General features: G+C 39.1%; 1 protein-coding gene across 21 annotated transcripts in view; it reads right to left on the bottom strand.

Annotated features, from left to right (window-relative positions):
• Positions 1–23,747, bottom strand: part of LOC18426471 (phosphatidate cytidylyltransferase family protein) — a 41,717-nt gene that overhangs the window by 4,538 nt on the left and 13,432 nt on the right. For 14 of the 21 annotated variants that reach the window (XR_016058797.1, XR_016058799.1, XR_016058795.1 and 11 more), the window contains exons 2-5: positions 21,778–21,890; positions 2,566–2,772; positions 2,268–2,372; positions 56–126 (exon numbers count right to left, since the gene is read on the bottom strand). Coding sequence is in view for 9 of the 21 variants with exons in the window: in XM_006833117.4 (XP_006833180.1) it covers positions 56–126; positions 2,268–2,372; positions 2,566–2,772; positions 21,778–21,890 (496 nt within the window). In the remaining 12 variants the exon portion in view is untranslated. Of the gene's footprint in view, positions 1–49; positions 127–2,267; positions 2,373–2,565; positions 2,773–10,917; positions 11,981–21,777; positions 21,891–23,747 lie in introns of those variants that run through there. The other 7 variants (XR_016058808.1, XM_020662524.2, XM_088871126.1 and 4 more) reach the window with 4 other exon arrangements.

The raw sequence follows: 23,747 nt of genomic DNA, 5'->3' as shown, positions 1-23,747 counted from the left end.
ATCACTCACTTTGTACACAACAAAGAACTGAAACAAATGAGACTATGACACATACCCTAGATAGAGTGAAGGCAAACATATCTGCGAAGTAAAGCACAAGGCTGCCTGTAACCAGTAATGCCTCCCCTGAAAAGACAAAAGGGTTAGATAACTTTAAAAGGATGATGAAGGAAGACCTTTAGATTATTCAGCTAAAGGAAAGAAAATAACCACCGATAATAAAGAAGCAAATACACTTGATTTGGTAGTACAAGAAATACAAAAACCTGCACATATGGCCACAGTATGTCATGGGCTGCAAGAATAGTGTTGAAATCTATATGGTAATTATATGTGCCACTTTATATCCAGCACAAAATAGTTCCATTCATTAGTCTCTCTGTAGCCTTGAAATTGGATAGAGTCTTTTTACTTAAACTAGAAAGTTACATATTCATGCTACGAAATATATTGATTCCTTTTACATAGTTCTTTCAAATAATAGAATGGAACCAGCCAACCTGAGACCAGGAAATGGTCAAGCAACAAGTGATTACCTATTTTCTACCTAATTTATAATAAATTGGCTTCATTGAGAAATCATCATTAAGTATAACAAAAGTAAGTCATTTAAAATTATTCATAATCAACTTGGGGTTTCATTCTAGTTTAATACATTGCATTTGAACAGATGCAGTTTCTTCCTATGATTTAGGATTGATCCTACAAGAATGGGATAGCTCTGGGATTAAAAATTATGGGACAATAGAGTTTTGGGAGGTATCACCTTAAAATAAGGCTTAGAGTTGATGATTCCAAAGATGGTAAAATAAGGCTTAGAATTGATGGTTCCACAGATGGGGAAAATATAGCTAGGGTTGTTGGTTAGGGCTTAGGATAGTTGGGTCACTGTTATAATTGAATTGAGGGAGGTTAGAAAGTGTTTGTTGCTGAAAATTAGCAGTCCAATATCCAGTATGATTTTGGATCAATTTTGAGCAAAAACTATGGTGAATATGAAAGTAAGGTCCTGGATAAGGAAAGAACCAAGGTGAGATGGAGGGGATAAGGGATTTGATTTGGGATTTACTGACTGATTTGTAGAAGAGATACGAGGAAATGATGATGGATTGCTGCTCAGAAGAAAGAAGTAGAGGTTTGCCAGCACGTTGGAGGATAGATTAAGGGACAATAAGATGAGACCAAAAGCTAATCCAGGGATTGAGGGTGTACAGGTATGAGTCATCGGTTTTGAAAGTAGATGGTGAGCTTATTAGGCTTTTTCAAAGGGTTGTTTCAGTCATCGGTTTTGAAAGTAGATGGTGAGCTTATTAGGCTTTTTCAAAGGGTTGTTTCTGAGAGGATAAGTAGGGTGATGAACATAGTGTGGATGAGTATGGATGGGCATGGGATTCCAAGGATAACAAAATATAACATGATGGGATAAAAGAGAGGAATGTACCTGGAATTAGAGTTCTTTAATTTTGCTAAGCATCACGACGTAACAAGAAGAATTCATAGTTTCAACACCATCGAAGAGAAATCAGCAGCCCATGTGGAGTCCACATGACAATTTGAAACCAAAACATTCAATTTCATCAATGGATGGCCTTGCACCTACATCTTTGTTTATAGAGGAAGGAATCCTTACATCTTTCCTACATTCTATTTTAAGCAAAACGTACATGTTTCCTGTGCCAATCTATTCCAAAATCAAGGAACTACATCCTTTATAAGTCTATGAAACCAGCCCTATTACACAATTCGGAAGGTAATCCTCTAAACCATTTCTACCAACAATGAAACTAACTACAACTCACCGAAAAAAAGCATTCCTAACTAGTTAAAAACTGAACCCTAGTTATTTCTAAAATTCATAATAAAAATTGTCAGCTGCCTTTGAATAAAGATTTGAGGCTCGAAACATCTGAATTAGGAAAAAACCTGAGCGAGAGTAATCATAGATCTCAGAAAGACCTCCAATTTCAGATTTCAATCAACGTAAATGGACGGTGTGAAAACTTAGCCTCTGAAAAGTATTCTGCATCATCCAACCAATGAAAGATTTCCCAATCTGCCTATTCCTATGAACCTCAAGTTACTCGCGTAACAGTATCACAATTTGTTTTTTTATCAGTTGTAAGTTTGTAATCAATCATATTTAAAGAAGGAAGCTCCAAAACATACAAAAGCAAAAGTCAGGATTAATATTTTAGGTGTCAGAAAACAAGTGCCTCCACACATAAGAAAATTAACATTTCTTTTCTGGAAGACAACATGAAACATACCTATAGAAGCACATGATGGAAAAGACAGTAGAATCTGCTGAATTAGTTTCACTGATACCAATCCCTGGAACAGTATCCATAGCATCATTGTTGCCACATAAGAATCTACAAAGACAATGACGATATTATGCTCACACAAGTCAGGGAATCACTAATGTTTGTGTGTGTGTGTGTGTGTGTGTGTGAGCTAGAAAAGATACCTTACAGGAAAGTAAGCTGGCAGGTATTTAAAGATAATAAATGAAGTAGTTCAATTGTTGAATTGTAAGAATTAAAAACGTAGAAATTAAAGACTAACCACCATTCGCATTTGATGTAAGGGAAAGATAACAAAGGCCCACATATATGACTAAGAGGAGCATGCCAGCCCTTACATGGCGCATATTTCCCAGGCCAAAAGAAGTTCTACCGGAACTCAAGTTCCTTTGAAGTAAAGAAAGGAACATAAGCACACCAAGGCTGCTCACAGATGCTGCCCAATATTGCAGTTTCAAGATTCCATGCTCTGGAAAGGAGAAAGATAGAAACACGTCAAGACTGAAATAGCATATCTAAATTATGACAACATAAGCAATTTTCATATAAGTATTAAACAAATTTAGTACAATTAATCAAATTTGATTCAACCAAAAATACACAAAGCTAAGGGCAAAACATGGGACCAATGCTTAAATGAAATAAACAAACTGAATTATGCAGTGTTCTCCATTATGAAATAAAAAACATGAAACTCTTAATGTATACAAAAAAAAATTGTGAAACCCAAGTGTACTAAATCCATTAAATTCCAAGATTCAGATTATCTAAAATTAAAAGACTGCCGTGAGTTTTATTATCTGCAACTTGGCATCCTGGGTCCACTCCAAATGTTGCTTTAATCTTAAGATGGCGCACTCCATGCACCATAATGTGCATGGGAAAATTATGATTAGTATACTTTCTTATAAATAGTGAATCTTTATTTATAAATTAAATAATCTATAAGTTACCACACATTTGATTACAAACCATGATGCCCAATGTTTTTTCTAATGTGCCAAAGGACTCATAATCCAAGACCTGTGTGGTTTTAGGGTTTTAAGTTTTAACCCACATCCCATTTAGACTTGGATTTTGCCCCAGACCTCATGGGACTGGGTGCTTAATGTCAAAACTCAAAATCCTCTAAGTTCCAACTTTTTTATCCAAATCTTTGCACAAAATTTGTCTAAAAAAAAGAATTTTTTTTTTTTTTGAGATAGAGAGAGACTTTCTAGAAACAAAAAGACAAGGAAAAAAGATGTACTTCTTTTCTCTCTATCCAATTCTCTCTCTCTCTCTCTCTCTCTCTCTCTCTCTCTCTCTCTCTCTCTCTCTCTCTCTCTCTCTCTCTCTCAATCTTTCGACGTATCTCTACTCAAACTTCTAAAATTAGTGTATGCTTCCCATCATCATTTCTCACTCTTCTGAACTATATCTATTTATCTGTCTCTCACATTTGATCTCTTTGTAACTCACTTTCTATATCCCAGAAAAGAGCATACCCCCTAATCTCATACGGCTCGTCCTTAGCCATTCCATCTATCCCTCTCTACCCCCATTCTCTCGTATCTCCTCCAAAATAAGGCAGGACATGCCACGGTCACCCATCTCCTCTCTTTAAAAAGAAAAAAGGAAAGAGAGAGAGAGAGAGAGAGAGAAAAAAAGGACAGAAGAGAGAATGTGTGCCCCCACGTCCCTAAAAGAGGGTGTCCCTCTCTCTCTCTGAGTATTAAAGCAAAGAAGAAAGAGAAAGTAAATGGTTGCACATTGGATAGAGGGAGAGAAGGATTTGATCCTATCAAGTTGTGGCTTAATTTTTCATGAAGACAAGGGAGCCTGAAATAACCAGAGAGAAGCAAAGAGAAAAGTAGCAAGAAGCCAGCGTCTGAAGGAAGAAATAGAAGCGAAGAGAGATGAGAAAACGCCCTCAAAAACCTTCAAATTAATGGTCTCACTGTCAGCCATAAAGGCTTTCTTTCGCTTCTTACATTATGTCAAATGAGCATATTCATGCTGTAAATTTTCTTCTTCTCTTCTCCTATCAATGTCTTCCCCTCGAGGTTATCTAATTAACAAGGTAACAATTGGTATCCAGGAAAGATGTACTAACAATCAAATATAAATAAACAAAAACCACGTAAGGGGAAATTTGATGTCAACTTTTGCTGTCTCCATGTTTGTTTTCTTAATTATTTTTCCGTTAATTGATGCTTGGTATTTAACGTGTCTTCACTCATAGCCCCTCAAAAGGGGTGACGCAACTTGTCATTCAAAATCCTCATTATGAGTGATAGAAAGTCGTTAATGGATTTAGAGAGAGTAAATCCCACGCAGATTCATCAAGACATCTAAAGGATCTGAAATTCAATTGAAGGTTTTTATTTTGATCTCTAGTGGATTCAAAACCCATTTTACAGTACTAAGGTAGCTTTAAGCCTTTTCATCTCCTCCTGCATAGAAGAGTGAAGTGGGATGCCTGGAAGACCATTTCCGTAGGTTGTGTTGCTTTGAATATCAAGAAAAGCTCTTCAGCATTTTCTTCCCTTTTTTTCATTATTGCTGAATTTTCCTTCATTTCTGAACCTTGAGTTTACAAACTCCAAATCTTTATTTTTTGTTTTGTTTTGGGTTTGGCCTCAACCTTTTATTACCTTTTATTTTTCTCTTTGAAGGACTTTGCAACTATGGCCTAAGGCATTCATTTTCTGTGGGTTCATTTTTTCCCCCTAATTTTAAGTGAGTAGGCCAAGTATATCATGTAGTTTTTGGTCCGATTACTACCGATACAGCATGTAGTTTAACATCATGTAATAAGGATGCATAGTAGTTTAAGATCACATCGACCATTACATGACTTTCATGTGGTCAGTCCAAGGATTTAATATTACCAATATCAGACATAATAGGCGCACTTTATAATAAAGAGCATTACATATAGAGAGTCCTAACACAAAACGTATTTCTCCAAGTTATAAGAGTTTAATACCCATTGGTGGGACCTCTGTATAAATAAGAATGTGAAAACCAGAACATCGTTATAGGTGGGACAATAACTGTTGCCAAACTTACTCTCGGTTATCAATGATCTGATCTGACATTAGTATGTCACTCTATAGTATATACTCATGTTGCAAGGAGTATTATACCATCCCATTTATACTTTATAGCTTATACTCATGTTGCAAGGAGTATTATACCATCCAGTTTATACTCATAGGTTAGACAATGTTCAAAAAGACAGATTCGGGTGCCTAGGCGGTTTGGGTGCCTGTCCGCCTAGGCAAGCGGCCAGAGACAGGGTGCCCTCACCAAAATAAACCCCCTCCCCCCACCCCAAACATCGTCCAAGTGAGAAAAAAATTCAATTAATCACCAAAAAAATCAATCTTTTAGCTACAAACATGTAAATAAATCGTAAAAAAAAAAGAAAAAGTAAAAAAAAAAACACATGATTCATAACATAATATGTTATAGTAAAATAAAATCAAAACCCTCTTTCAAATATGATAATATATTAAAAATATCAAAAATCAAATCGATGTTGGTGCAAACCTCGCCAAAAGTTCTCAAGCTCAACTACTAGAAGCTTCAAATACGCCCACGAACTATTGCCTTTGTTTTGAGAAGAAATCGAAAACATAAAAAATTTATCGATCTTTCGATAAATCACAAAATAGTGGTTTTGGCGCCAGGGGGGGGGGGGGGGGGCGTTCTCACCCTAAAGGCCACAGATTTTCTATTGGGGGTTTAGAATACCCCTTAAAACCCTTTTTTCGCTTTTTTAGGGGGGGAAAATTAAATTTTTTACCCTCACCGAAGATTTGTTTTTGGCCCGCTCGCAAGTCACAAGGCGACGCCTAGGTGGGTGCCCAGAAGCAGGGTGCATAATGACCCCGCCCAGATTGCGCCTAAGCATTTTTAAAATTTTTTCGCCGAGGCGATCGGGCGGCTGAGTTTTCAAACATTGAGGTTAGGGTTGTCATAGTCATTCCAAGGGTAGAACTGCTTCAAAATCATCCATTTATATGGGCTATTGCAACCCTTGGGTAGATTTTTCCCGAGCACCACCTAGTGGTTTTTCCATATGAACAATGGACCTAAGGAGTATGAGCTTGTTGAAGGATAGCAGGATAGCTCTTTCAAGAGCATCTTGCTGCCATCTTCTCTTTTCGCTCCTACAAGTGTATGTGCACCATGGTATAGTTTTGTCTTCAGTGGCCAATGAATTAAGAGTCCATTATAGAAGAAGCTCACTTTTCCAACCCTAATGAGGTACCCCCGCAAACCTTTCTAACATTGACGTAGTATGCTGCTTTGGAGGAGGGCTTTGAGACCTCATAAAGCTAGAAATAGCAGATACCAGCTCCTTAGGGCTTGAGGGAGGTGAAACATTAACCTCTATCTCTTTGGCCTTTGTCATCCTTCTCATGTCATGTTTTAGACGACTAAATTTTTCAATCATATGACCAAACCCTCAAGGATATTCAAAGCAGTCTAAGGCATAAGAGCCCTTACCCTAGCCAGTTGGTCTTCTACTGATGGAAAATCTATTTAAACCCTCACAATGGCATATCATGCTAAAGGAGTGGACCGCCATGCTGAAGATGAGAACATATGCTCAGTAGATTCCTCATCCTCAAAGGTTATGTATGTGAAGTCCTCTTCCAAGAAGACTTACTTTGGATCCCCATATAATGACTCCTTGATCATAATCGACTTCAAGCCAGAACTTCCATCTGGTGTCCGTGGTATGCTTCGAGTTGCATGCCCCACATGAGGCACAAATTTTAAATTCGGGATGTGTTAAACACCAACATGTAGGGGTTGAGAGGCCCTTATTGGTGTGACCTCCTCAGCTTTTGTAATAGAGGATGACCAATGTCTAGCAAGCTTTGAGCTGTCACATCTTTCTTCTGAATGTAGTTTGGCACTTAATACTTTTGGCCCTACGTTATGCAGGTTTTGAGTTTTGACTCTGATACAAAGTGTGAGACACTCGCCTGAAAGAATGGGACAGTCACAGGCATCCATAGTCCCATAATGCATAAAGGTATCATCTCAATGTTCCAACATAAGACATGCATGTCTAAAAATAAGATACATATTTACAAGTGTCCTAAAATTGAGATATTGGACTTGTTTTGTGGTGTTTTGTGCTTTGGCTGCCTGACCAACAAAGGCTTTGGGTGAGCAACCTACTTTAGTCATTTCACCTCGCTACTTGAAGTAGCAAGAAAGAATCTCAAACCATAGAAGGCCCCCAAGTTATTTTGGCTTAAATTAGCAATGGAAGTGCAATGGGCCCTGAAGGAGCCTTTAGCCTTGTGGCCTTGATTGCTAGGTGATGCAGACTGCGTTTTGAAGGCATAATTTTTCACCTGAGTTTCTGTTTGGAGTGATCCAAAGCTTAAATCCAAATCTCTTTGAGATCTACAAACGGTATCTCAATGGGTCTTCATAATTTGGACATTTTGGGCTTAAAATAGGGGTTATAATCTTGCACAGAAAATTAATGACGAGTTTTTCTAAGTGTATTAGGTTTCTTTCTTTTCATTGAAATTGGGTTTTTATTTTAGTTTCCTTAAGTGATTAGGTTTCCGGATAGTAAAGTTCTGATCTTATTTGAATTAAGAACCTTTGAGTTTGATAGTTTCCTACAGTCCTTGGGAGCTCACTTTCTGTCGTTTCAAGGGTCCAAGTATAAGCAAATAGTAACTAGGAAGTAGGAACTCTTTATAAATACCCATTTAGGCCTATGGCCAATTCATATTAACTTCAGTAATAAAATTTGGATTATAATTGCAAGGAGAGGTCACCTTTAGAGAAGAATTTCCTCATCTCTTTTTGTAGAAAGACAGATTGTACGATTCTAGTGTTGGAGTCTTGCCAAAGGTTAGAGCCTATCTTCCTTTTCTGGTCAATATATTCTCGAAAACCATAGCTTGTGGATCCTCGGGCCCTTTTTTATTTCCCTTCTTATATAGCACATCCTCATCTAAGATTCCCCACAACCAAATTTGTCACCTGTTCAACCCTTCCACAAACACTAGCCAAACCTCTCCAGAACCTAGGAAAACTAGCTCAAAAAAACCACTCTTAACAATATAACTACCCTTTGTAGCCTTCAAAGTTAAGTTAAACCCTAGATTTGCCTTAGTTCATCCCAAGAATCTACCTCACCAATCTCCTATCTTATTGGACCTGCAAAACTCCAACAAGAAATAACCCCTCTAAAACCCTAAAACCTAGCACAAACCTTATATTAACCCACGCAAATACCTCTCCATAACTATTCTTCATTTGGACCTCCTATTATCTATCAACCACAAATAATTCCAGTGGCCAAGGAAGAAAGTAAGAGAATAGATCTCAAAAACAGTATCCCGTGATGCTTGTTCTAAAGGAGCTTTAAAGCTATTGGCCATCCTTCAGCAAGCTCTTGATGAAGGTGGAGAAGACGTGGATAGAAATTCCTCTATTGGTGTCTTTTCAGAGCACAAGTTTGAATCAACCAATATTGATTTAATAGGTGATCTTGTCTACGATGATGTACCAAATAAGAAAATTGTGGGGAAAGTTGACACTGAGATCATGGGAATAACTAATCCTTCAATAAACAATGAAATCGTGGATGTGACCCCTTCTACAGAAGAGAATGTTGAACCAGACAATAAAGACAATAAGATAAAGAACCGAGTGATTGGATGTGCACATCTCGATTCCTCCATCAGCATACATTAATCCTTTCCTCGAGGTGTACCCAACTGAACTATGGAGCACAACACCAAAAAGGATTGAAGAAAACACGAGATCCAACATGTCACCTATTCAAGCTCCCAAAGGTTCGAGCCCCTCTTCTTCTTTTAATGGAGACCCGAAAACCCTAACTTGTGGATTGGAGGTTCTCCCCATGTAGGCTCAAGCCCATTTTTCTTCCTCTCATGTGTAGCACATAGCCATCTAAAGATTCCCCACAACCAAATTTATCACCCATTCAAAGCCTTCCACAAACCCTAGCCAAACCTCTCCTATAAACTTCGTAAGCCATTTAAACCTTCAAGAACCTCGAGCCAAACTTCTCCAAACAGTTAAATTATCTCAAAAGCTCAAGCAAGCATAAATCTACCCTTTTTAGCCTTCAAACTTAACTTTAAAACCTATATTTGCTCAATGCATCCCCGGAATCCAACTCATTATCCTCCTATCTTGATGTACCTGTTAAATTCCAGCAAGCTTGAACACCTTTAGAAATCCTAAACCCATTTTAAACCTTGCCTCAACCCAATCAAACCCTTCCCCATAACATTAACCCTAGTTATACTTCATTTAGACCTCATATATCCAATTCTACCCTAATTAGTAAACCTCCATAAGGCTCAAAACCATGTTGTCTTAATCTTTCTAAGAACCTAAAATGCTATAGAACTCCTAAATCTAAGCTAATTAAATTCTAATTGTATCCAAACCATTTTCTTAATGCCCACCTCACGTGTCACACTCTTTTAGGAGCCAAGCCTCCTTGGTCGTACATCACTAGGCTAGGAAAATGATACAATGAGAGGCATCACTGGCATGTAAGCCCGTGGAAAAATAAGCCTCAAGTATGGAGGATAGGGCTTTGAAGTTTCTTAACTCACCTCGAACACTATCACTCGGCAACTTGGTTAGTTGACAAACTCCCAAAGAAGTAGTAGGTCTTACGTATTTATCACAGACCTAGTAGCTTGAAGCCAAGGTTTAACAAAGAAGACGATGGGGAAGATCCAAAATTAGAGAACGATGCAAAAACCAGAGATAAAAGGAGTAATAGCTACTCTTGGGTTTGAATAAAGTCCATAACAAGATATCACCACAATATGGAATGAGATGCTTGACATTAAAAACATCGCAAGTGTGGATGGGAAGCTTCAATTTGTGGGCATTGTCATTAATCTTCTGCACCACTTCACACAGTCCAATCTTGCGCTGGCTCAACTTATAATATTCCCCTGCTGGACATCTATCCTTAGTCAAGACTGCCCACACAAAATCTCCAACATTAAAAATCATATGCCAGCGATGCTTGTAAGCGGCTACCTTATATTTGGCATTTCACTCTTCTACCTGCTGCCAAACCTTGTTATGAACAAATTTGATGTGTTCGATCAAGGCCACCTAGCCACTACCGAGACGCATATGTGGAACTGGTGCTAAATCGAGAGCACTCCTTGGGTTTTGTCCATAACAATCTTGGACTAAAACCTATGGGCAAATTCTGGGACCTGTTAAAAGCAAATTCAACCTGCGATAAGGTCTGATCCCACTGCTTAAGATTGTTGGCCACTAGACTACGAATCAAATTACCCAAGCTCCGATTCACCACTTCAGTCTAACCATCCGTTTGTGGATGACACACAGTGCTAAAATTCAGTGAAGTGCCAAGCTTCTTCCACAAGCTCCGCCAAAAATGAAAACTTCCCACGGTCAAAAGTAATAGATTTGGGAACACCCGATTTAGGCACTCCATGCAATTTAATAATATCCTTAAACAACAAATGTGCAATATGTGAGGCATCCATGGTCTTTCTACAAGGTTGAAAATGATCCATCTTAGAAAATAGATCAATCACAACAAAGACTGAGTCCATACCTTGCTGTGTACGTGGCAAACCGAGGACAAAATCCATGCTCACATCTGTCCAGGGCCACTCTGGAATGGGTAATGGCATGTATAGGCCAGCATTAGTAGCAATCTCCTTAGAAATTTAACAAATATAGCATCCATCCACAAAACTACTCACGTCCTGCTCTAACTTTGGCCAACGATAATCAGCACTAATCAAAGCCAAAATCTTATATCTGTCAAAGTGTCCCTCGCAATGTAGCTCTTGGATAATTTGTTGCCTCAAAGAATAACCAGGAACACACAGACAATTCCCTTTGAAAAGAAACCCATCATTCACACACACTAGCCCAAATCAACCTCCTAAAGAATCTTCAATGTCTGTTGGGAAAAGGTCTTGGAAAGAGTCAAATCCCAACACTTTAATCTGCTTAGTAGTAAGCAAAGAGCCTCTCCTACTTATTGCATCTGCCACCTTATTTTGTGTGACAGAATTATGCTTCACGGTAAAAGTGAACTCCTGGAGGTATGCCACCCGCTTGGCATGTCGATGATTCAACTTATGCTTGCCATTAATGTGAACACCTCATGATCAGAATGAAGAATGAATTCCCGCTGGATCAAGTAGTGTCTCCAATGGCATAAAGTTTGCACAATAGCATAGAACTCGACATCATAAGTAGAATACCTCAGCTTGGCGCCATTCAATTTCTCGCTGAAATAAGCGTCACAATGTACTTCGAAGACTTTATCAAAAACTGGAAACACTAAGACTGGTGCAACCGATGGACTCAACTTGATTTCAATGAAGCTTTTTTCTGCTTGTGACGTCCACTAGAAGACTTTGTTCGTCATACAATCAGTAAGAGGTGCCATAATAGTGCTGAAACGATGTATAAAGTGCCAATAGAATGAGGTTAAACCGTGAAAACTACACTCATCATGGATTGACTTCAGCACCATCCAACCTACAATTGCTCGGACCTTGGATTCATCAGCTCTAAAACCTTCTCCAGAAACTTCACAAACCAGGAAAACCACATGGTCAGCCATCAAAGTGCACATCTTCATGTCGGAATCGAATTTCTCCCTGCACGAAGTAAGCAAAACCCTGAGCAAATGCTGCAAGTGCAAGTTAGTGCAAGTGCTGTGAATTAAAATATTATAAAAAATACACCAAAACAAACTACCAATAAACGGCTTGAGAACATAATTCATCACTCGCATGAATGTTCTCGAGGCATTAGATAACCCCAAAGGCATGATCATCAACTCGTACAGCCCTTCTCGAGTCTTGAAGGCTGTCTTCCACTCATCTCCAGGTCTGATCCGAATTTGATGATAAACCGCTTTTTAAATCTATCTTCAAGAATATGTAAGCACCCACAAGCTGGTCCAATATATCATCAAGCTGGGGTATGGAAAACCTGTATTTCACCAAAATTTTGTTCATGGCCCTGCTGTCTGCATGCATCTTCCAGTTGTTGTCCATTTTAGGAGTTAGAAGCGTTGGGACAGCACAAGGACTCATCTCCCTTGTGATATAACCCCTGGTCAATAACTATTCTACTGCAAAGCTCTGCATGCTCTTATGGCTCATTCAATAGTGTGGCTTGCTAAGCAAGCTAGCACCTGGCACCAAATCAATGTGGTGCTCCATATCACGCATGGGGGGCAATCCTAGGGGTAACTCCTCTAGGAAAACATCACAAAACTAGTTCAGAAGTGGGCGAACCACCGCAGGGACATAATTACTCATCGACTTCTCCTCTGCCATAAGTGCAAACACAACCCCAGATCCCTTCATTTCTTCTGTAAATCTGGCCAAATAAAGAAAATTAGTACCCTACCCTCGTTTAGGTTTAGGTCCAATCTCCTTAGATGGGACTAGTATAATTCTGAGGTTATCTTCCAAAACATACAAGTATCTTTGTAGCCATCATGTATGGCATGTTTATCACACTACCAAGGCCACCCCAACAAGATATGTCATGCAACCATTATCACAACATCACCCACACAATATCATTATAGTGCTGGTCAATGGAAAAAGAAACTAGGCAACATTTAGAGAATGTTACTTCATTGAGCTTTTTGAACCCAGACAATTTGTACAGATGTGGATGGTCTTTCATACTCAAATGCTGCTTTGTCAAGGCCTCCTCTGACACAACATTTTCACATAGCTATCAATCACCATGGAACAAACCCTTCCTCCAATTGTGCATGAGGTATGAAATATAGTGGTTCACACTTCACAACCAATTTTCGAGTGTGTCATCTTTTGGTGCCAAGAAGCTCCTTTTGGCCACTAATGCTTCACCAACATCTCCGTGAATAACTGAGACTTCCTCATTACCATAATCATTGAAAACAGGATTAGCACCGGCATCTATATCAACTGAATCATCCTCTTCACTCAATAGTTATTTTCCCTCTCAACTAGAGTTCTTTCTATAGTCATTCAACTTGTGGCCTGGCTATCCGCACATAAAACACTATGGCCAAACCACCAACCTGATTTCTCAAGTTCTGGCCCAGACCAAAAAGCATGCTCCGTCTGTGGGGCTGCACCACCTCTCTGGACTCCGGATTGTTGTTGTGGGACTCCCCTAACCTGCTCCTATGCTTGTTCAATCCTCGATCCAAATATGACCCCTACTACTGGCATATTTCCATATCTAAATTGACCTCAGTTTTGTTGTTTCTCCACCACCAACGCATGCTGATATGCCTCAGAAACGGTTCAGATGGTGTGGAGATTCAACATATCCTGCATAGACTGCCCAAGACCTCCAATGTCATCGTCCTCAAAAAGCTCGTTACGCGAAACCAACTAATAAAACTCCTCCATATAGTCATCCAGTGGCAGTCGTACATGGATACAGATATGCATGTCGATATTTAGTATGCGTTGGAGTGTTTAGTATGCAAGGCTAAAATGTCAGTACTTTGAGACACGTCCATACAACCAATTTAAACAATATAAGTACATAGCTTCCCTTTAGTGCACACTAAATTCATAGTGTCGTGGTGGTAGCATGAGTCTTCTTTGAGCCTTGTCTAATTCCAACCCCATCGACTGTCTCGTTACCTTTGTCTTTTACAAAGGTTTAGCTAACATATAAAAATATTGTCTTCTCAGTGCATTAGCATTAAAGCAGTTGTGTGGTTTGTGGTAGTATCTGGTTCTCATGTTCAAAACATTCCAAGTTAATTGCACGGGTGATGGTTTTTGTGTCTCTAAAATATAAAACTTCTTACAGAGAAATCTTTTCTCGCAAACTAGCAACAAAGGCTTCTATGTTTGCCACTTTTCCTCCTCTGCATGGAGGCATGGTTGTTGATCTACGGCACAAAAAACAATTGCTACAATACTATCTGTATAGTGCTACAATATTGTCTGAACAATGCTACAATACCGTCCATACACTACTACAGTACTGCCCATACAGATTGTCGGGCTTTGATACCAACCTACACAAATCAAGTAGCTTAGAGCTAGGGTTTAGCAAAGAAGAAAATAGGGAAGATCCAAAACTAGAGAAAGATGCAAAACGAGAGATAAAAGAAGGAGCACTAATTGCTCTAGGCCTTTGAATAAAGTCCACCACAAGATGCTTCATTATGCTTGAGTACATCCCTTACATTAGAAAACCCTAAACAACACTTGATCATGGCCATCCATCTAAACGAATCATGGCCATTCATTATACATGACTTTAAGTGAATAGAAAGACTAAAGAAATTACTACATATGCCCTTAAGTGAATAAAATGGCATAAAAAATTAAATAAAATACATAAAAGGACAGATTCAATGACTATTTTGGCCTTTTGTGGTTCCTCTTGTAAAATTTAAGCTTGTCTCCCTTATCTAAATACTCAAGAGCAGTGTTTTGGGCTGCATCAGTATCCTACTAGGGTGGTGTCCCGAGTCCCCATAGTCTTTGAGTTGATCATCATCTTCGAGGAGGATGAGTAGACTTTTAGAGGCGTGCTGGTCTTAGAGAATTGACTCTTGTGAATGGGTGAGCCGCCAATCTCTTTATGATTGGCACTATTGTTTTGGTGGTTTGGTTCCTCTTGGTCCTTAGTTTGCGTGCCCATTGCATAGAATTCAGGATGACCTTCATAGGTTCAAATTTAGAGGTAGGTACTGCAGAAGCGATAGGTAGTCCATCCATGGCCTTGAAGGCACGCCCAAAGTGTGGCAAAAGCCTAAAGGTTTGAGGCCTACTAGTATTAACACTCAAGGCCAGATCTAGGTAGGATTTCATAGATCTCAATATGTCCAGAATGGGCTGAGCCATTAACCTTAACAGCAGGACCCATCCTCGGAGTTAAAGGCATGTGAAGGGGAAATCCGGGGAAATCCAATAGCCCCATTTTCCTCCGAGACATGGCTGGGCTTGGTGTGGTGAGTGGCTTCGGAGCTTGGAGCCCTCTTTCCTTAGCACTTGTGTGGATTCTACAACCCTAAGCATGACCCTAAGAGGGTTAGAGCCATTAGCCTCGAAGGCAGGCCCTATGCTTGGCTTTGGAACCATATTAAGGGGAACTTTGATTGTCCCAATCAATAGAAAGATAGGTAGCTCGTCCTTGAGATTTGACCATAGTTCTCCATCCTCTCCAAGGCCTATACACTTGCATGATGCAAAGCTTAGAGCTGATGTTGCCAATGGTAAGAAATTTCCCATTCCATCGTGAGTGCCATAGTTTGGGGTATAGTTTTGAGTTTAAAAAGCGCAAGAAAACTTAGAGATGGCAGGAATAAGAGGTCTCACGAGATCATCATCATCCCATCCTTATCCCAAATACTTAGAGTCGCCTACACAAATCTTGTCCTACCATTCTGCTCTATCAAGGGCCATACCCTCAGTCACACCAACATAAGTTCAATCATGAAAAGACGAGGCAAAATTTTATGTTGGTTGTCCTACCTAACACAAGGTATGTCAGAAAATTGTCTACCAACATTTGTGCTTGCTTTTTTACTCAATTAACACAAAAAGATTTAAAAAAAAAACAGAAGAAGAAGAAGAAAATGAAAGCAACAAAACTTGGTATCAAATGTTCCCTTTGTGGGTGTGTTAGATATATGTGTGTATTAATGCAACTTGTTAGTTACATCCCCATGTGGTTTTAGGAATTTGATTTGTAATATTAAGAAAATGAGATAGCAAGAGGGAGAGAAAGAGAGAAGAGGGTAAGAGTTAAAGAGAAGAAAGAGAGCCACTCTTAAGAATAAGGGGCATGCCCTCTCTCTCCACTTTTTCCCCTGGTCGGGGCCTGATTTCCCTTTTGGTCCTCACGGGAGTGGAATGCGCTCGCGGGGGAGAAAATCCTCTCAACCGCGCGCGTCGCACGTTCGTGGGTACACGTACGCGAGCTCTCTTGAGTGCAGTTAGGAACCAACAACGAGAGAGATTTTACGGCGGGGATACTTTAGACGCTTACCTCACCGCTTGGGGTTCGGGGAACACACTCGGGCAGTTCACCCTCTTAGAGCAATAACGAAGCCCTCCAGCTGTCTGTCAACGGGGTTTGGACACGAACTCTCTTCAGGCGCTCACTAAGTCGCTTCTCTCTCTCTCGTGCTTGCAATTGGGATGTGAATTTGATTGTCCCTCTCCGTGACGATATTCTCAAGGAGGCTAACTGGCGAAAAGGATAGAGTGTGGAGGAAGGGCGGTAAAGGTCTTCCTCTCCGAGCGAGCTCTGGATGTCCGAGCACTAGAGGTGATCAAAGAGTTGGATCCCTCTTGGCTACCAGCTCAACCTGACTCCTCCCAAGTGACGGAGGGAGAGAGCGTATGCATCTCTCGGCTCAACTCAACTACACGAGAGGAAGTTAGAGAGGTGGCCCAAGGGTTAGAACTCTTGGGTTCGCTCGTGACCGCACGTTTGTCGCAGAGGGGGTTACACGGGGCAGGTAACGATTAGAGAGGAAGAGAGAGAGGGCTTGAGGTGTAGCCTAGTTTAAGAAAGAGAGGGAATGGGACTGCATGCTCAGGGGTATTTTCTCTCTCTGAAAGTTTTCTCTCTCCTCTCGGCGGGATTAAGGGTTTAGAAGCAAAAGACAAGTGAAAACAAGCGTGATGCCTCTGTTTGAGTGATGAATAATCCGCCCTTTTACAATTGACCTAAGCATGTTTATATAGAGAAGTCACCAAACAGGGGTGAATGCTAAAAACTAAGCTTAATTACAATTAAAAAAATTTAGAATAAAATCTCGAAATTAGGTACAATTACCAAAACACCCCTAAAACCTTTCATCCTAATGATGAAACCATCTCTCTCTGAGGGGCCTCCAGCCATTGCCAGATCTTGGAAGCTGTTCTGGAAACTTGCAGCGAAGGTTCAGTCGATTTGCCATTATATATTCAATGCTATTTCCATTTTGAGCATTTTGATGCCCTTTAATCATGTTGAGGCAACCTTTTTCTGCAGAGTGGAAGTCTAGCTAGATTCGTGAACTTTGGTCGCCAATGCTATTCGATCTCTGTTGTTCTGAGTCTTTACTTTGTTTGCAAATGAAAGAGGAGACTGCCACAGTCGTTTTCGACCAAGTTTGGTCTGTTTTAGTCTTCATTTGCAGCATTTCCTAATTTGGGAGCTCACCGGAAAAGGGATTCCGACGACCGGGCGTACCTGCTTTTTCTATAACCTTGGGATTTGTGCTTATCTGACCTTAGATTAAGTACAACAATTATACCAGTTTGCAGCTCTTTACAAGATGGTCGCATTGAACTCGGTTTCACGATGATCCGATGTGCAGATCTCGAGTTGTACTTCACGAGGTTCGAGATGCCTTCCTCTTGAAACCCTGATTTTTTTGGTACTGTTCTGACACTAATACGGAGCTACAGTTGTAAGGTCTTTTCTTGGCATGATAGTAGGTTGTCTAGTTTGAGGCTTATTTCATAATACAACTTTGGTCTAGCAGTGTCTTGAGTACCAGTAGAATCGAGTTGTCACGAACTCTCTCCTTATTCGTGTGGGGGATGTAAGTACATCAAAAATGACGTAGAACATCCCCCTTCATTTTTTCGTTTTTTTTTTTTCCAAAAAATCTCTGTTCTTTCGATAGCAACCAAGCAAACAGCAAGCGTCCTTTACTTTGGGGCTTCAACCCAAACATCAAGGGATGAAGATTTTAACCAAATAACCCATACAGTTTTAGGGATTCGATCTAAGCACTGATTGATTAAGGATTTACAAGTTATACAATAGCACTTCATTGCCCATAACACAAAAGGCATACTACCCTCGGGCATTGAACCCCAGAGGCATTCATATCGCTAAGAGCAAGATCCCAATGGAATTATTAGGCAGAATCCTTTGAGACTCAAAACACCAGGACATGGGGCACCTATGGGGCTTAAAACCCTAGGCAACAGACAACAGAAGCCTGCCTCATAGGGCTCACCACCTAAGCATGGTCTTCATGGTCATCCGACTCACAGTTAAAGCACAAAGGCGCCAAGATCTAAGATACTGGACTCCATGGGCCTCAAAGCCCATAAAAATTAACGTCATGCATACAGCTTTAGGATATGACTGAAGGGTCCATGAGACCCTATGTTGATGGAAAACCACATATGCCCATAGAGCGTTTGAGTACTTCACTTTCTCTTTATAAAGTCAATAAATTAAATAGAGAAGAGATATACACCAAGTTGTATTCAAAGCCTAGATGCAGACAGAAAACCTATGTCTTTCTTTTTCCGCAAAACCAACTCTAGGTTTTTCTAGAAAAGGAAAAGCTATATATGAATAAAATAATTTTGCTTGTCAACTTCTTCTTTTTCATGCATCTGCAAAACAAATTGACCCCATGGATCATAATCCTCTGCCCTCTCTCCCAGTCTCTAAATCAAAAAAATTGAGAGTTGTGGCCAGAGGGACCAAGGACAATTCGTAACTAATTAGGAAAAAGAATTAGTTACCATAATTACATACTAAGCAAGCAAATTACATTTACAACCAAGACTAGCCATCATCCTAGAAATTTCATGATAATCCAAACAATAAGGTCCCCCGGCACCCTATAGTACTTTCGGAGAGAAAAGAGGTGCTCTCGTGAACTTTCACCTTTATTGAATGTGCTTATCTTCCCAGACCATGTACCTCATATGCACAAATCAGATAAATAAGTACAAGTGGTTCTTGCAACTTAACAACTTGCCATATACTAATTAAAAGATAAATTTTACAAATAGTCCCTAAACCTCTTGAAAAATTTTGGAATATCCAATACTTTTGGAAATCTAATTAAATTACGTAATTAGATTTGCGACATTGAGACTAGAATAAAATAGACAAAATTCCATCATAGTGGAAACTCACTTCTAGATAACTTTTAACTTCCTTAAAAATTGAACAAAACAGTTTTTACTTTTTGCAAAAAGTTATCAACATGTAGGGTGAAGAAAACAACTTGGCTCTCTTAAATAGGCACTCCTACAGAATGAGAGCAAACCCATAGGCAGCAACGAGCTCTTCGAACTTCAGACTCCCATAAAGTGCCTTTTTATGTCATGGAACAGTATCGTCCTGTCTCATAACTTCAAATCCCAAAAACAATATTCATAAAAATGTCTTCCTCCAAATCCCAAAGAAGAAACATTTGTACCAAAATTCATTGGGAATAACTCATTCATAATCATAATGATCGAATACAAAGAATAGAGGAATGGAAGAAAAAATATGACTTGGGAAAGAGTCACAATGTAGGCCATGCCTTCTTTTTTGATGGACAACTTGTCGGTCTACCCTTTCCTTTTATGATTCAACAGGAACATCTGACTTGTCTTGGTCATGACGACTGCTTGCACACCAATGCTTTCCTATTAGGTAAGAAGCCAATCAATTCAAATAACTGGTCCATTAAAATAGCACCAATAATGTGCATCAGGAAACTTCAAGTGGCTTCTTTCAACTTAACACGATCTTGTATGCTAGTCTAAACAATAATTTTTCTAAATAATATCAAGTCTCTCGAAAGTCTTGGGGATATCCATTGTTGTTGAAAATCCAAATACGTCCTTAATCACAAAACACTAAGCTCATAATATTTGGAAAATTTTATTTAAAATAAAATTACACAATTAAATTATTTAACTAAAATTTAAGGCATTGGCACTAATGCAATTATAGGGTGGCTGTAAAACCATCCATCGGATGTGTATAGTTGAGATGAAGATGTTGAAATGGATGAGTGGCAAGACAAGAAATGATAGAATTTGGAATGATATATACGAGGGAACTTAAGGGTGGCTCTAATAGGCAATAAGACGAGGGACAGTAGTCTTAGGTGGGCTGACCATGTGCAGCGTAGATTTAATACAGCACCGGTTAGGAGGGAAGACTTGATTCAAGTGCAAGGCTCCAAAAAGGCAAGGGGAAGGCCCAAAAGGACATGGATGAAAGTAGTGCCAATAGATATGGTGACTTATGATCTGATTGAGGGTATGACATTTTGATAGAGCGGAATGACTGAACAGGATTTGTGTAGCCGACCCCAAATAGTTAGGATAAGGCTGGGATGTTGATGATGATGCACTGGCACTAGTACAAAACAACCACAGTTCTTATAACTATGGAAACTAAGTCCTAAATAACTTTGTACTCCCTTAAAACTTGAATAAAACAATTTTTACTTCTTGCAAAAGTCATCAATATATAGGTGAAGAATAGAACTTGGATCTCTTAGCTTTTCATACACAGGCACTTCGACAGATTGAGAGGAAATCCATGGGTAACAACAAGCTCCTCAAACTTCAGACTCCACAAACATGAGGCCGGAGTTAACCAGAGATTTCCCTTTTCTATCCTTGAACAGTATCTTCATGTCATAACTTCAAACCCAAGAAAAAAAAAACCCATAAAAATGTCTTCCTTTAAATACCACTTGAGAAAAGTTGTGTCAAAACTAATCTAGAATAACTCATTCATAATCGCAATGATCGACTACTTAAGAAGTCGTGGAATGGAAGCAAATGGATAACTGGGAAAGTGTCACAGCATAGGCAATGCCTTCTTCTTCAGTGGAAAATTTGTGGGCCTACCATTTCCTTTTATGATTCAACAGTAGCATGTGACTCACTTAGTAATGAAAAGCACTTGCATGTCATGGCTCTCCTATTAGATGAGAGGTCAACCAATTCTAATAATTGGTTCATCATTAAAATGCGTGCTGCATAGCAACTGCCAATGGTGTATGTCAGGGGAATTGATGACCACTTCATACTATTTGGGACCTGCTTAGGAAGGATCACACCCTTCAGCAACACATAAACCTGAAGGGTGACAATTCTGTGGTCCTTGCAGGAGACAATCTCCAGTCATTCTTTGGTGAGCAACACTACACCAGCCCTGGAAAGTGCAAGGCCAGATGAAGGTTTCTAAACATAGAAGTAATTCATGACAAATATCCATAAATATTTTAATAACTCATTGCCAAAGACATAAGGACAGATAAACAAGGATTATGCCTCAGTATTCCAGCACAAGATCCTTCACAGCACCATTGTGGAAGTCTGTGTGATTGGAAACATGCTTCCCTCCAGTATAATTAGGTAATCCATAATGGAGGTGCTTGAAATTATCAGTTCAGTTCATGAGCTTGAGTTTCAGCTTGAACTACTGAGTGTAATTTCCATAAAACTATTGAGTGTAGGAAATAGAGTACCTTAGTACCCCAAAATCATAATTACAACCTATATTGTACAAAGGAGTAAAAGGTAGCAAGTGGCATACCCTCATATCATATCTAAAACAGTAAGCATATTGAATGATCAGCAAGAAAAACAATCTAGGGACCAAAACAAAATACAACTTTCTATTGAGAAAACCACAGCGTCCAGAATGAAAAACTATCTACCGTGCTCTCCAGTATGATGCTCTGGAAGTGCTCTACAGAGTTGAATCATTCGCGAGAGAAAGACAGTAGGTAGTGTGGTTGCTCCCAATAATATCCCTGATGAAGCACCAGGCCTGGAGAGTTATTGCAATATAAAATTATATCCAAAATGTTAGTCAGCATGAAGAGCACTGGGGATATAAGAAACTCATCTGACTAATAAAGAAACTAGAGGACTATGTATGCAAATGCCAAACAAATGCGTGCGTACATTTTTGGGATCATATATCTGAACTCTTACAAATCTTATCGCATTCAAATGAAGTTCAGTTTGAGAAATTCATCAATCTGAAAACTTTCTTGTGATTAAGCCAACACAAAAGTCGCAACTTTGAATGTAAAGATTATCAGCCTGTGAGTTTCATTTGGTTCATTACATGAATTATGAAGAACTTAAAGAGCACTTTTGCCTTATCAAGACCGCTGTAGTTACTATGTGATTGTCACATTATGTAGTTTGAACTTTACTCTTGGTAAATAACTTTTATTCTATTGGGCAAGCATTAAGACAACATTGTAACTGAATCAGACAGGTAAAAGTGCTCAAAAGCCTTAGGCATATAGAGAGCCCATAAGGCCCAAGAAGCACCCCCCCAAGGGACTTAATGTAAAAAAGAAAGTCAGTAACAAAGAGGTCAGCAGTCAATTTAAAAATAGAAATTGCACTCTATAGCTAGAGTTATTCAACTAAACCAGCTGATACTTAACCTCCTTTTTTTCGTAAGGAAAAATCAGTTCATGATTTCCTTTTTCTTTTCTTTTTTGTTCTTTCTCCGGGGTTTTTTCTTTTCTTTTCTTTTTTAACAACTTCCTCTTCACATGAAGAAAAATGGTAATTCTTTGGAAAGTATAAACTAAAATTGCAGTTCAGTGGAAAAGATCAGCTCTAGTGCAGTTTTCTATGATAATTTTGCATAAGCCAGATGCAGTTAAACTACTAAAGAACTAAGAACATTAAAACATAACCAAGAGTTCAGTCTTAATACTATGGCCCCCCAGCATATCAGTCTTCAAGTCTTTTATAGTGCATTGAGAAGAGGCTTCTGAAGTCCAATTATTATTAGGAATTTGAGTATGTCTAAAGTGCATGGGTTAGATGCTAATCCAGGGAGGTAGAAGGTTTTTAAGGATGTCCAAAGTCCTTGAAATGGATATCCAAAACTCCAGAATGTTTGAAATCGATGAGAATATATCTGAATAGTATAAGTATGAAGTTCACTTAGATGCTATTCCCTGATCAAGTCATGTTTAGGGGATCTTTTTACGAAATAGGAAGCACCACTAATTCAACTATTAGTAGAAAGGCATGCATTTATTGACAAGAAGCAGGGAGAATATTCACAAAACACACAAAATAAATTTGTTGGCTTCTTTACTATTCAAGACATTGAACGCTCATAGTGCATGTTTTGGATTACTGTAGAAAGAGCTGAGTTGGAGTGCTCGTTGTCAAATAAGGATACTTGCAAGGAGCATAGACTACTACGGCAGGGGACCCGTAATTGATTTATCAAGGACTTGTTGACTAGAAAAACAAAAAATATGTTCCCCTCGAAGAAAGCGTCATACAACCAGATGAGGAAGCTTAAAGGAAGATGTAACTAGTTTGAAAATCCAATGTGATTTGGATCCCAATTAGAAATGAAATTACAACTGGAAACTTCTCAATCTCCTTTTCAAGGATAAAAGCAATAAATCGATTATGTGATTCTTAAAGAGGAATGAACAGACTAATTACAATATCCGAACCAACCAATAATTCTTAAATCATTCAAATTCAAACATTGCATGCTGATCTGGAGAATAGCAGTAGTGTATACATTCTTCACAAAAAATTACCATCGAACATATCAAATAATTTTTTTTTTGAAAATGTTAACTTGTATTTAAAAAAGGAATTTACATGAAGAGTAAGCTACCTATGGCATCCC

The sequence above is a fragment of the Amborella trichopoda genome, chromosome 7, assembly GCF_054954075.1.
Source record: "Amborella trichopoda isolate Santa Cruz 75 chromosome 7, AtrichopodaSantaCruz75HAP2 v2.0, whole genome shotgun sequence".
Lineage (NCBI taxonomy): Eukaryota > Viridiplantae > Streptophyta > Magnoliopsida > Amborellales > Amborellaceae > Amborella > Amborella trichopoda.
This window is presented reverse-complemented; position numbering and strand designations above follow the sequence as displayed.